General features: G+C 36.1%; 2 protein-coding genes across 2 annotated transcripts in view; one reads left to right on the top strand and one right to left on the bottom strand.

The window, feature by feature from the left end:
- SYN2 (synapsin II) overlaps positions 1-14,709 on the top strand; it is a 193,194-nt gene that overhangs the window by 98,556 nt on the left and 79,929 nt on the right. The gene's annotated exons all lie outside the window — the stretch shown is intronic.
- The window catches only part of TIMP4 (TIMP metallopeptidase inhibitor 4), a 30,116-nt gene continuing 16,821 nt past the window's right edge, over positions 1,415-14,709 (bottom strand). The window contains exons 2-5 of the mRNA XM_029996123.2: positions 11,663-11,760; positions 6,041-6,155; positions 5,263-5,387; positions 1,415-5,090 (exon numbers count right to left, since the gene is read on the bottom strand). Of these exons, the coding sequence (XP_029851983.1) occupies positions 4,893-5,090; positions 5,263-5,387; positions 6,041-6,155; positions 11,663-11,760 (536 nt within the window). The 3' untranslated portion in view covers positions 1,415-4,892. The remainder of the gene's footprint in view (positions 5,091-5,262; positions 5,388-6,040; positions 6,156-11,662; positions 11,761-14,709) is intronic.

Here is a 14,709-nt window from a genome sequence, read left to right as displayed (position 1 = left end):
TATAAAATGTGTGGGGGTTTTTTTATGCAAAGGAAGTGTTTTATGCCTTAGGGATTCATTCCTAACAGGTGGAGAAGCAGAACCACATCTCATGTTTTGCAAGATGCTTTTTTAAATGGTAGTTTTATATCCCTCTATTTTCCTGAGAATGTCCAAGATTAAAGCTGGTTTATAATTTCCTGTGCACAATTTATTGTTCTTTCTTCATTATTTTATCAGCTAATGTTCAGGCTCCCCAGGGAAGTGGTCACGGCACCAAGCCTGTCCAGAGTTCAAGGAGCATCTGGACGATGCTCTTAGTCATCTGGTTTAGTTTTAGGTAGTCCTGTGAGGAGCAGGGATTTGGACTCGATGATCTTATGGGTCCCTTCCAACTGGAGATATTCTATGATTCTATGATTTTATTGAAAAAGCAGGCCTTTTAACGCATTGCTAAATTGCAGTACGTGGAAACAAAGAAAATATCCTATAATTAGCACAAGAACTAATGTGTTAGCTTTTAATTTTTACGTAGTATGACCCTGTTGAAGGTCTACCAGTTCAATTGCAAACTGCTGTCTTGAACAACTGATTGACTTCAAATTCAGTAATAGAACACAAACAAGAAAATGTGTGTATGTGCTTATGAGGCATATTTTGCTTAAGAGTATAACAAATAATTGAGTGGGTTTGTCCCCCCTTCATTTGTCTACCTTGCTCGTTAATGCCTGACTTGATAAGTTATTTGTCTTTTGTTTGAACTTTTGAATGTTAATGTTCTCCACGGCCGAGTAATTTTTCTAATATTTCTACGCAATGAATGTTAATCTAAAGAAAATTAATGCAGTTCGGTATGGCATTGCCATACATCGTTTAGAGGTGCTGTAGTAACTGATTGTGATGAAGCTCATTTGTTTGTTTTTTCCTTCTTAATAAATTATTTGGAAATTTGTGGCTTGAAAAATAATCAGGCAACAGGGTACAAGATAGCATTTTTTTCAAATTTCTAGAATGGGTTGTAAGATGATTTGGATATCAGAGTCTTCTAGTTGATGAATTGAAATCATATCATGCTATTTAAATTTTGTTGGTTTTTAAACACTGTTTATTAATAGCTGGCCTCATTTGCATTTACTTTTACAGAATCTGGTATTCGCAGTTTAAAATAATTTTTTTGTAGTTCCTCTTGTGTTCGCTCCTTCCCTTCTTATTCTCCAGATAGTAACCTAGAACTCTCTCCCTCCCCTCCAGTGCAAACCAGCTGGGGTCGGGGGGGAGCAGGGGAAAACTCCAAATCTCTGTGAATTGAGTTTTCAGCTGAGCATGCCAGAGGCACGGTTGTGCTTCTGTTTCTTTTGCTGCTTTCATACTATGGTGATCATTTGTACGAAGTCTTTAGACGGCAATAAAAGGTAAATAAACAAAGATGCCATTCTTTTGTGTAAAAACGGAGCTGCTTTAATGAAACACTTTTTGAAACAGAAACATTCATCTCGGACTGATTAAAACTATACAAAATGCTGTGAGGCTTTTTGAACTCATTGCTAGTTGAGTCATAACTACAGCCTTTCCCTCAGTAATTAGTTCCCTTTATTTCACTACATTCCCACCTCTTGTGTTCTCCATCATGAAAAAACCCCTGGCTTTTTCAACATAATTGTTGGACGATTTAATTAAAACTTAACTGGAACATTAAGAAAAAGCCAGCAATATTCAAGGTGTTGCTTTTACAACCGTTCACCTGTACAGTCTCCCTTCTCTGTTCTGTTCCCTACTCTTATCATAAGTCATGTGAGTCATTTTCAAATTAAAATGAAATGTTTTACCAGGCTATATTTCTGCTCTAACCTTTCATATAACACATACACAGTTTCAAGAAGTAAAAATAAAATGTTGTAAAAATAATCTGCTGTTGATAATATATCAATGCCACTACAATAAAAATCTTGATAGTAAAATAACATATTCGGAATGCCACATTGTAGTTAATCCTTTTCATAATCTTTATCAGTGCTGAATCTCAGGGAAAATAACAACTCATTTTGAGAGGGTTTTTTGTAAAGCTTTTCTTGCCATATTTATTGATATGAGGAAAAAAAAAATCTTTGTACCATCTATTGGGGGAAGTTTGGCCAGATTTATGCTCAGACAGAAATCAAGTGGATGGCCATTAATTTCAAAACACCTCATATGGGATATCTTATGGCAGGTCAACTATAAAATGTTTTTAAAACTAATTATGGAATACAATTCATATTACAGTTTGTTCATAAATATCAAAGAAAACATATTTTTACAAGGTACGTAAAGAAAGCAATCTGAGTTGGGTTAGTTTAGTTGAAGGTCTAATTACTATAAAACTGAAATAGAAACAGAACTATGTTGAGTTAAAAAGCAGAAAATATCTGTTTGCGGCAGAGTGCTATTCAAAAGACACCATTACATCAAAATGGATTTGGAAACAAATGCTACACTGTACATGTATTGAATATTAATTAGTCATGTGCTTGAATAAGACTTTGTATGGTTATTAAGCTCTTGCAGGCTTGTCTAGGAATTGTTTTGGTTTGACATGAGGATATAAGGCCTGTTTTTTAAGTCTTTCTGTAAATTAGTAACATAAATGCACAGCACTGACAGTAAATACACCTAATATTGTCTCTGCAATATCAATTCCTTTTTGGAAGAAATGTAGCCTTTTTATTTCGTTTATGTAAGTAGCCATAACAAGTCTATGGTCCAAATTAGCATTAGATAATTTTTTGTTTGTCTCTAGCAAAGCAGAAAATGAGCTAGGCTTTACATTTGGCAGCACAAATATATGGTGTTTTAATTTGGGATTGTAAATTAAACCACCAAAACTGATGTACAGTAAATAAAAAGTGAAATGTTGACTATTAAGGGACATATATTCCTCAAAGGAATAATGGTGTGCCTTCCTGTTGGCCTTGCACCAATTGCACTTCATTGGAATTGTATAAGTTTAGCCACAAAAAAAGTAAATAAGAGTATTCTCACAAAAGTGTTTTCAAACCTATCCTTTAAATATGAATTCATGCAATCGTCAAAATAAACATTAGAAACATGAACAGAACATGCCACAAAAATCATTTATACAGGCTTTTTTTGCAAGTATACATTATATATCCAATACAACATACCTTAGGGTGTGACAAGATACATGGGACATGCTGAATTTTATGTCCAAACTACTCCTTCGTCAAATTGAATGGAATTAGAGATGCCTATACACTTAAAGATGTGCATATCTTCTTTGCAAGTTTAAGTCCCAATGATTTTATAAGGACTCTGTAGCAAAAAGGCTAAAGGAATTATTTGGAAAACTGGACCCTTGAACCAATAGACAATAACAGCTCTGGTTCTTAATGAGCCCACAGGCAGGGAATGTCACACTATGGTTAGCAGGAATAAGTGTTTGTGTTAAACGCTTAAATAGACCTGATCTAACCAAACGAGAACAGAACTGGCTAAATGTCTGCTTGCTGTTCTAAATTCTCATATGACGAATACATGAGAGTGACTTCTAGGCAAAATTGGAATGAAGCGAAAGAAACTCAATGGAGAAAATTGGAGAGAGTAAAATATGTCAGAAATGGCAGCTATTACAGATTCATGTCCTGCGTGATGGTTCTCATCCAGTTTCTAGAACACAAGCAGTAGGACAACTGTCTAAACTTTGGCATTTACTGAAATAATTTCTTAAGTTTTACCACTGTGAATTGAATTACTTTTGTAAACTTAAATATGTGTGAGATTAGTTACTAACTACAGTAATCAATTCATAAAAGTTAAGACACTAAAAAACTAAAAGGCAAAATATGTTGTAACACTTCTCTAGTATAAGTTCATGAGTTACCAAATTCATTATGACAGATGGGTATTCATGAATGAAAAATCATTAATGTAAATTTAATCTATTAAATATGGTCAAATGTTTAAGAGATTTTTAGAAATCACTTGCAGTGTAAGTTATTCAATATCTATTGCATATATTTTTACGTGAGTTTCTAAAGCCAAAGCTTTTAACAGTGCTGAAATCCAATGACCTAGTCACATAGTTAGAGAAGCAGTATCAAGTAGTACAGCTGCTGTGATGATGGACATGGTTTCTGTAAATATAAGCAGTTTTAGCCTGTCGTTATTTGTGTTGGTTTCATAAAATGCTGAAGCGTTAGAACATCTGGCTTTTCTTTCGACAAGGTACAGCTAGTCCATAAGAATATTGAATTGGGTAAGAGGATTTTGATTATCAAGGCTGTTTAACTTAGTTATCAATGACAGTTACAACGCTGTAGATAAAGAAAGCTATGACATAAGTAACATACAAAATACAGAGCACAGATTGTTTTAATCACAGAAGTGTTCAACTTGTTTCAACAGGTAAGGAAATACAGGGATTTTTGAATTTTTTTTATAGCACATTGTTATAATACTTTACATATACACTGTACAATAATTCTTTTGTATCAGAAGACTTTCATACAGAAAAAAATAGTTCTATAAAACATTCCGTAGTTCATCAAAAAGATTTGGAATAAAACACGGGGCTCAATCTGTAGGTTAACAGAAATAGGGGGAAAAAATCTGTCAATTCTTTTGTTCTTGTACATTCATATTGGTAAAAGGGAAACTTGCTATGCCTTAGAGGACATAGAGGAGCATTCTCGGCTTGAGCCTCTCTGTGCAAAGCATAACTTTACAGAGTAGCTACCTCCAGGAGATTTGTTCCTCATCGTGCGAGAGTGCCAATTCCACAGACTTGTACTTTAGCTGTACAGGACAATTTGTTTTTGTTTCTAAGCAACAGATACATTAGACGATGGCAGTTCAAAGCTGTGAGCGTGCAATGTTTGATGGAATTAGACTCCAAGGCTTTTTAGGATGTGATCATTTTAAGGTTCGCTGATATCAATAAACTCTTTCTCTGGGGGAGGACCACCTCGGTACCAGCTGCAAGTGCCATCACTTCTCTTGATACAGGCATAGTGCTTGGCTTGGTGCCCGTACAGCTTTCTTTCTATGAGCCAGTCTGTCCAGAGGCACTCATTTGGTGCTGTGATTGAACAGGGCACCATGTAGCAGGTAGTAATCTAAAGGTGAAATAGTACATTAATTCAGTATATTGCAGGTTTCTTTAAAACGGTATTTATTCTCAAATAATATAAAATATGTGGTGTATAGGAGAACAGTTCCCACCAGTGAAAGCTGCTAGAGCCTGGAAGGTAGGTTCCACCATTAGACAGTGTTTCGTTCTATACTTACTTTGCAGCCACAGCCCATTTGGTATCTCTGATTAAGACTCTTCTTTTGAGACAAGGATAAATCATCCCATGGCTCAATGTAGTTGCATAAATGGATGAGGACTTTACCATCACTTAAAATTTGGCCTACAGCATGGAAAATAAGAAAAATAAGGCAAGCAAATAAAACTGTTTCCTAAATACTGAAATAAATTGCAAGAATACCTGAAGTTTTTAACTAATTGCACCAAATTAGTCCTGTTTCACACTTTTGTCAATGAATGTAATTATAACTGAGAGAACCATTCTGCTGATTGCATGCTGAATAAATGTAAAAGATTTAAGAAGGATATTTTTCAAAAGATGCTGATAATCTGCCAGCAAGGCATGGATGCAAATGCAGTAGTATTTCAGGACTCCAGAGAAAAATCTGTAATTACTTAGAACCCTAAATTTGCATACATGTAGGCATGTGTTGTCTCATTAAGCATGTTTTCATTCCTGGGAAAATCAGTACTGTTGGTTTTAAACAAATTATAATGGCATACTTCCTATTTACTAATTACATAGTTACTGACCTTGGCCTCCTTCGAAACTGCTTTAAGATTGTTGGACGAAGGATGGAAAACATGTAAGATCACGGTATAATTACAGCTTTACACAATTTGTACATTTCATTGTGTTTGTGTTATTTAGTACATAAATATATTATTTTTTAACAAGGGCTGGAATGTCTTTGCAAAGTCAATCTAAGCAGTTACTTCTAGTTTTATAGGTACATTCGTTTTGTTACATTTTACCTGTCAAAAGATACTGTTTTTTGTTGTTAGCTTCCAGTTTCACTCCACAGAGTGATGAATCAAAAGGGGTATATACATACTGGACATCCTTGAGCTTTTCAAATCCTTTAAACATCTGAAAATTATGAGAAACAGAAAGTCAGTAGTGGAAAACAAACATGAAAAAACAGTTGCAAACAACAGCCGAAAGACATGCATGGTGCATCTCTTTAAAAAAGGCTCTGAAGCCTGAACTTATATGAGAAAATACCAACAATTAGACCCTGTCTCTACACTAAATGAAATGCATCCATTATTTTTAGAAGGAAATTAAGTCTTCATTTTTTAAATTACAGGTTTTTAAATGTGCTTTTTCAGTGCTTTTAATGGATCTTTAAAGCTTTCTCATCAATTCATATTCTATTGGCATCTTCCATTTAAGGAATAATGAAGAGACAGCATTCATCCCAAACAAGGTGCTGCAGTGTTGTAAGAGGCAAAAATGCCTCAATATATTAATATGGAAGATTTTATCTTGATCAGTGTGATGGTGTGTGTCTTCAAGAGTGTTATTCTTACATTCGGTCGTTAAAGCAAGCTGGTTTTCCCCATCCAGAATTTTGCCCAATGTGACCTTCTCAAATAACTGTTGGAAAATGGGATCCAGCTCTTCGAATTTATAGCCTGCAGCACCAAAATGGGTAGGTTCAGGATCAAAGCCTGCGCAGGGTTCAGAGTGGCTGCTCCTTAACTAGTGTTTCCAACTATGAAAATAATTCTTAAATAAGCCATTAAAAGATCAAAACAAAATTTAGTTGTGTCCAAACGTGAGAAGGAACCATAAGATGCTAATCAGCCTCAGGATGCCTGTCATCACCTAATATGACATAACTGAACCCCCGACACTTCGGGGGCCCCGATCAGTGACATCATGCTGTGTGTTGACAGCTGTGGACAATCGCGAGGCTCACAGCTCCCAAGGGCAGGCTCTCCCAGTTGCAGCTGGCGTCACTGGAAAATGTGTTCTTGTTACTCAAGTTCTCTCAGGAGATTTAAATAGTACAGGGCACTAGAAAATACACTGTAATATGTTGATTTTTCTGAAGCCTTGTTTATGGAATAAAAGAAGCCAAAGTTGTTGTCATTGGGCTTCTGATCCAAAAATATTAGATGTGAATTTGAAATACTTAGTAGAAAAAACAAACACACCAAACCAAAACCCAAACCGGTATCCCGTACAAAGCAGCAGCGAAAATAATAGAAAACATACAGAAAGATGGTGAAAACGTGTCCTCTTTCATTAGATAAAAGTAGTCTGGTACGTCAGCCCCATATCAGAGTTCTCCGACAGATGGCCAGTGAGGCAGCAGGAGCAGGCTGCACGCGTGCTGCGGAGAATCTGCCTGATGGCAAACCCAGCCCTTCCTCACACCTAAGAGCCGTTCGATTTCTGCCGTCTTTGAAACGCGAATCCCCTGCTTCTGCTATGCTTCAGTCTGCCTTATTCATGGTGCAGGTGCCAGATGCAGATTCCCAGTATGTCGTAACTATGTGAACTAGGCAAGTATCCTCTGACTGGAGTTCTCTCCACATTCAGAAACCTATAATCTTCTGTTTAACTCAGTAAACCGTATTTGATCTTCTCGATCATATCCTCTCATCTCCTAAAAGTGTGGATACTTTCTCTGTAAAGGGATAAGATGCCTTGATTCGATTCTGCATTATGGTATGGTCCATTTACATTTGAGGTTCTGGTAGCACTTTATTGAGTAGGAAAATAGGGTGAGGAATTGGGAAAATAGAGAGATGTGAGCCTGACACTAAAGTCTGTATTGAAAATGTCCCTGTCCTTCTGAGGTATATCACTGACATCAGTACACGGTTGTTGCTTTAAGATTTTACAATACTTTTTTTTAAGACTATCTGTATTACTTTCAGTGTCTCAGGTGTGTTCCTGTTATAATAATTACATTCTTCTACCTTCTTTATTCTCTAAGCCTTTTCAACTATATCATGGCTTATTTTCTTAGTTTTATATAGCGATTAATATCTAGCTTTAAAACTGCATGCATCATTGTGAAGTGTAGATATCGTTGTGTTTAGCTTAAATAACTCCTCATATTCCCAGTGTGAGGGGACCCCACCCTCTTGTAAAAGAAGTCTGATTCTTTCAGTGGGTTTCCATCCATGCAGCTTGTGTGGAAAATACTTAGCAATTTTGTTTATACTTGTTTAATTTGGCAAAATGTGTTGATTTCATGTATGACAGTAATATCTTGGGCCTTACTTCACTACTCTGATAATACAGGACAAAATGTCACAAAAGCTAATGGCACTGTTTTAATATTCAGCTGGTTCCTCAGAGTAGGTATGATGACCAAGTCAATAACAATAATATTATGAAGACAAATATTCAATTGCATAGAAATCACATATTTTCTTCCCTCTTTAGTATAATGCTGTAAATATTGCAATAAAAGAAAATAACAGTAATTGAAAAAATGTATGGCTCCTTAACATGGCAACCCATATGTATAAAATGAATAAACCCCATCATTATTTTTTTTAATTCCTGAAAATGAATAACAAAATCATATTTAATATTTCTGTCCAAAAATACCAATGCTTTAATGCTAAGCCTAATGCAATGGATTTAAAATAACAGAAATACAATTTTTGTAACAGGAGTAACATAAACCAGCCACACTAAGATTACATGTCAAACAGCCCAGAGAGTAATATAAAAGAGAAACAGCAGCATTTTGCTGAATTTACAGTTGCAGTAAAGTGTAACCTCTATAGGTTCTGTGTTTCTTTTCCAAGCAGGGAGAAGAATTGCTGAGGGAAGTGTGAACACGTGTGTGGCTTAAAAAGTATTCACCAAAACTAATACTGAGTTGATAATCATGTTTTAGCTTGATAGATCTTACAGCTCAAAAGACATGATTAGCAAGTCTATTCTTACTTTCTACGTTATATAAAGCAAATTCTTAGCATATCCCCCCCAGTCCTGTGAACGTGTATGCACAGGGTTAGCCAGAAACACGTGATCAGTGCCATCGGACGTTAAAAGGGCTGTTCGGTTTATCCTAACTGCAGGTCATCAGATTTACAATATGAGAAATCGGTCTGTAAGCACTCAAGAAAAACTCTTAACAGTGAAAAGAGAATATTCTACTATTTGACATACACTGTTGATTTAGGTTCTTTTAAATGTTATCATCTGAGGGAAAAGGTAAGAAACAGTGTTATCAAGTTATTGCTCTGGTCAACCAAGTTCTCAGTTATTTGGGAAACTGAGATACACCAGTGAGGTCACTGATCCACGAGGCTCAGTTTGCAGATCTCCGACAAGCTATTTCTGTGACGTTGTTAGGCAGTCTGTGAATTGTCCCGCTCCATGGAGGTGGCCAAATCTGACCGACTGTATACAACATTATATTATTTTAATTGATTATTTTACACTTACCAAATGCTTACAAGCATGAGCTATTTAAAATTCCTCACTCTATCTTTACTTTTTTTAACTTGATGCAGACTTTACAGTGTTATCCATAACACTTTCCTATTGAACTTCTGTTGACTTAAAAGTGAATATTTCTCAGTAATTTTTCAGTATACCCTGTCCTGTTTAATTTTTACCTGTATGCCACCTCTGAGTGATATGCTTAGAATATAACAGGTTACATCACTCTTTGTCAGTTCCTGCATGATTTACCAGGCACAGGCAAAGTTGCCTTCATGGATTTATTTCGGTGCCACACTGAGTTTACTAGCCATCCCACAAAAGATTTGCAGTTTACAGAAGCTCCTGTTTGCTCGCCTGCTCTGTGTTGTGGAGGTTTCAAACAAAAATCCTTCTATTGTTTTTGTTAGAGACGCTGAGCAGGGAGCGGGGTCCCAGCGCAGCTGAGCAGCCTGCGTGCGTGGGTGGAAGCCTCAGCTCCTACCTATTCTTAACTCTCTTCTGGCCAGAAGCAAGAATTTGAAGGGTGGGACTATTGGACTATTATGACCCATTTGTCTTTAGTCTAAGCTTGTATGTATTGATGTAGAGCATCTTTTATTAGAAAATAAAACTCTCTGGTTTGTCCAGTCCTAGCTGACTTGCCTTCTGAAGCTTAGTGGAATTAAATAAAGATCTCTTACTGATGCCTGAGTTTTGAATAGGCCTCCACTTACAAAGATTTGGCAGAAGCTCTAAACCAGCTCCAATATATGAATGTATTTCAGAGATTCCGGTGTGCTGTTACTGAAGAACATGATTATAGACTGAAAATAACAACACAGACTAGACTGCTCTTTTTTTGTGCTGAAGTATAAGATAATTTGCTTTTCTACAAGGTTACTGAAGTGTTGCAGGGGAGCAACAGGATATTGAAGTGCTAATGGGAGGAAAGAGAATTGCTCTGGTACTTATATACTTATTTCTATAAAGAAACATTTGAAAATATCCTTAATAGTTTATGAAGATAGAAAGTGGCAGATGGTGAAGAGTTTGGGGGTTTGTTTTAGCAAGGTAAAAAGAATTGGCTTGTTGAAATTGCTATAAAACCTTAACAGCAGTCAGGTGTGATAACTATCTTTGTGAATATTTTGAGATATTGTTGTTTACCATGCATTTTTCTTAATAAAACTCCTGTGAGGTGATCCGCTGATACAATTTGAAGGATTGAATTTTTTTTTGAAAGCACGTAGCCATCCATAATGATCTACTTAAGTGTTCCCAGTAAATGTAATAACACAAATCAATACAAATAGTACAAAATAATAGTCTATGAAAAATGAGAGATAAAACCACCTAGAAGACTTAAAACAAACAAACCAAACAAACAAAACCCCCCACCAATGCACACTAATGCATTTTAATTGAAAGACACTATCTATCTTTTGTGTATTCCAGAAACAGGTAGATCATGATCTTTTTTCCATCAGTGAGAGATTGATGGTGAGTTGAATGCGATCAAGATATTTCTTCTTAAAGTACATTAATGAATATGTCTCCTTATTGGAGCTGAACAAATAATGGGAAAATCCTGTGAGATTCTGAGTGACTGTATTTTTGGGTGCTCCCACTCTGTGTTTGCTTTCCTAGCAACATTCATACAAATAGATTTTTTGTTTATATGAATATCAGGGAAGGACTCCTGTTTCTGCAAGTATCCCTATTCACTTATGAGCAAAGGTCCTTGCTATTTCAGCTGGAAATGCTTTCCTCTGGTTATAAAGTTTGCATCATCCAGCTAGAGATTTGCAGTATCATAATGCAACATAGGTGATCAAATATCCACCAGTAACAGGAAATGTGTATTGAACACCATTCATAGACTGAAGTAGGTTTTCATAAAGTCTTCATAAAGCAATTGTGAATAACAGAAATTTTTGTCAAAATATAGTTATTTAGCAAGCAACTCATGAATGTCAGAACAGCTTTTCTTTTTCTCCTTTTCTCTTTTCTTTTATTTTCTTTTCTTCCCCCCGCCTTTTTTAGTCCCTACCTTGAATTATTCCGTGCAGTTTACCTGGGTCTAACCATGGACGCAGCTGGAGCCTTTTCCAGCTTAAAGCACCTGAGGCAAAATTGTAGTCATGTACATAGGTTATCAGCATTGAACTTCAAAATAGCTAAGTGATTCCATGTACCTTTATTTGTTTGATTTCATACCGGATCATTTTGTGGGTATCAAGAGGATCATCACTGGCAGGAACCACCTTTTCACTGGATATTTTTGCTCGAATCACTGTAATAGAGAAAAAGATTTTAATGCAAATAAGCATATATCTCATTTTACAAGCAATAGCGAAAATTATATTGATAGATTTTAGCGTTGTTTTTACACTTTAGCTAGAAGTAGATTTTAAGGCTTGTTTCTATAAGAACACTAGACTGAGTTAACTCCTGAAAATAAAAATAAGTGGGCTGCCTGTGATATAAATCTGAATTTCCATGAATCTGGAAATCCAAATTAAGTTACTGCTCAGTTTTGACAAAAACTGTCCATCAAAATCTTTGAAAAACTTGAATCCCATAAAATTTTATAAAACACCCATCATTATAATCAATGAGCAAATGAAAGGGACACTTCTGTTGATGACAGAAGAATGTTGATCAATTAAATCGACTTGAAGTTAATACTCTGAAAGATGGTGCCAGACAAGATTAAAGCATCAATTTTATGCATGAAATCAGAAGACAAGAAGAGAATAGTCTTTCATTCACTTTTCTGAGACTATAACTTTTTAGCATTTTTCTTAACGTAACACGTCATTAGTTGTGTTAACCTGTATAAATTAATTACTCCCTCTTTTGATACATTTTATTTACTTCCTATTCTTTAAACAAGGAAAGTATGAGATTTGATGAAAGAAGAAATGGTTTATTTTCCTGTCTGTTTGAGGCATCTCGCCTGTATATGCTGTTTAAAATATACCAGGACTATTAGGCACAGAGAGTAACAGGATTCTAAGAATATGGTATGTGGCCAAAATTTCTCTGGGGACTTCTATCCGCCAAAAGTATTGAGAGAGTCCTGTTTTTGCTCAGTTCTGGATGGCTGCTGTTACAGCTCCTCTGCAGATGTAGTACTTGTTAGGACAAACAATCTGTATCTGCATGGAGAGATACTGGCAAAGGCCGGAGCAATCAACAGTCGAACGCCACTTCAACTGTTAAGTCCAACTCGCAATTGGGCAGAGGTGGCTCTGTGCAAGGACATCTGCATCTGTAGGTACGATAGAGACCAGAAAATAGTCTTCAATATGAGGGCAACTCTCAGATGCCTTCTTTTTTATTTTGTTTTTATTATTCATGATGAAAGGAACCATTCTATCAAAATTAGTATGAAACAGGCATGACGTTTCATAGAATAAGCTAGGTTAGAAGGAGCCTCTGGAGGTCTAGTCCAACCTCTTGCTCAACTTGAATCAGGACGCTCAGGGCTGTCCCCAGCTGAGTTTTGAGTATCTCCGAGGATGGAGATTTGGCAGCCTCCCTCGGCCCCTGTTCCAGGGTTTGACCACTCTTACAGTGAAATCCTCATACTTCCCGTTCACTGAAAAAAATATCAAGATGATGCAGAGGAAAATCTTTCAGCATCAAAATCACGCTTTTCCCCCAAAAGCATTTCTTTGATAGATTGACTTCTAAACATCATATCTAAAGAAAAAGAATAAGAAACCCAGATTGTAATTTTCCTTACAGCCAAATAGAGGTCAGTCCCATCTAATAATGGGCAATTCTCATTTCCTCACTTATTAGCAGAGCAAACTAAATGTAATAATCAGCACGATGCAGATGCCTACAGCTTCAAAGCTTGAGTCCTCTATCTTTTAGCACAATGCTCCCTCCTCCCAAGCCATTTAAACTCATTTAAAGAACTCATTTAAAGGAGCATTTTAGACTTATGGGTTGGATTGGAAGGAAAGAGTTCTTTTAAGTATGAACAGCAAATTCCTCATTTCAAATTGTAAGTGGCAGCATCTCTTTAATCATCTGCAGATGTGTTATATTCCCACAAATTAACAGTACTCCTTAAGTGCTTTGATCTAATTCCAGATAAAAAGTATTGTGGATTGTGTGTACTATACTGCTGGAAAGGTCAAATTAGAATCATGTTGTTTTGTTTTGCATTGCTTTCCGCTGCATCATTACTTCCTAAAAAAAGGTTTTCTCATTAAAGAGTTCATTCAATATAGAAGGTAAGGGGTGAGACAACAGTTGGGAGCTAGCTCCATTATTTTCTTAATACCATAACATGGTTTGTATGCAGGAAATCTTTTCCTGCCTACTCAATGTAGACATTTGTAGGATAATTAAAACTACTTTCCCCCTTGCGTTTAATATTGAAATGTTACTCATTTTCATATTTTTCATTAAATTCTGCTTACTAGCATCTGAGAGGAACACTACAGATGATCAATGATAGCTCAAAGGGTCTCCATGGAGTTATGCAAGGCTGAAAGTATAACATTTGGGGGTTTGTCATTAAGAGAACTTTTTCTGGGTGTGTAGAAGAAAATGAAAACTATTTTTATGTTGTGTGTGTTTCATTCATTTGTTTGTTTAAGAGAAAGCTTCCAGATGGTGAAGGAAGACCAAATTGAGATCTCTTTTTTTTAATGACAAGGAAGTTTTATTGTTACAGGATGTCTAAATCTTTAGTTATTTGGATTTTACTTTTCTATTCTCCTGAAACCAGACTCAAATGCACACGGATCTTTTGGGGCCTGTTAATCCTTCTTGGTTTTCTTTTTTCTGTGCTTTAATATTTTTTTTGCAATCAGTGTCGTCTAGCTGTCTCCTAAAACCTCTTATTCATGTGGTTGCTTCTGTTTTTAACCACAAGCACTTCCTGATTGAGCATTCCTGGGCCTAGCCATCTCCCTCTCTTCACTCGTGGTTGTAACTTAGGATTCCTCCTAGTCTGCACTTCTTTTCAAGAAATGGTTTCAAGTATACCATGGCTGGCTTGGCTTCTCCTCTGTTTGACTGAGAACAACCTCTGGTTGTTTAGTGCAATAATGTCATTTTATCTGTCAGACGGTTATTGGTTCCTTATGAGGAATTTACATATATGAAATACATATGCATAGCCTTCATATTCTAATGCCAATGATTCAGTCTGCCTCAAATTCATTCTGCATTAAAAATATATATGGTTTTTCAAAAGCCGTTCACTCTAATATTTCAG

Source organism: Aquila chrysaetos, chromosome 20, assembly GCF_900496995.4.
Source record: "Aquila chrysaetos chrysaetos chromosome 20, bAquChr1.4, whole genome shotgun sequence".
Classification (NCBI taxonomy): Eukaryota; Metazoa; Chordata; class Aves; order Accipitriformes; family Accipitridae; genus Aquila; species Aquila chrysaetos.
This window is presented reverse-complemented; position numbering and strand designations above follow the sequence as displayed.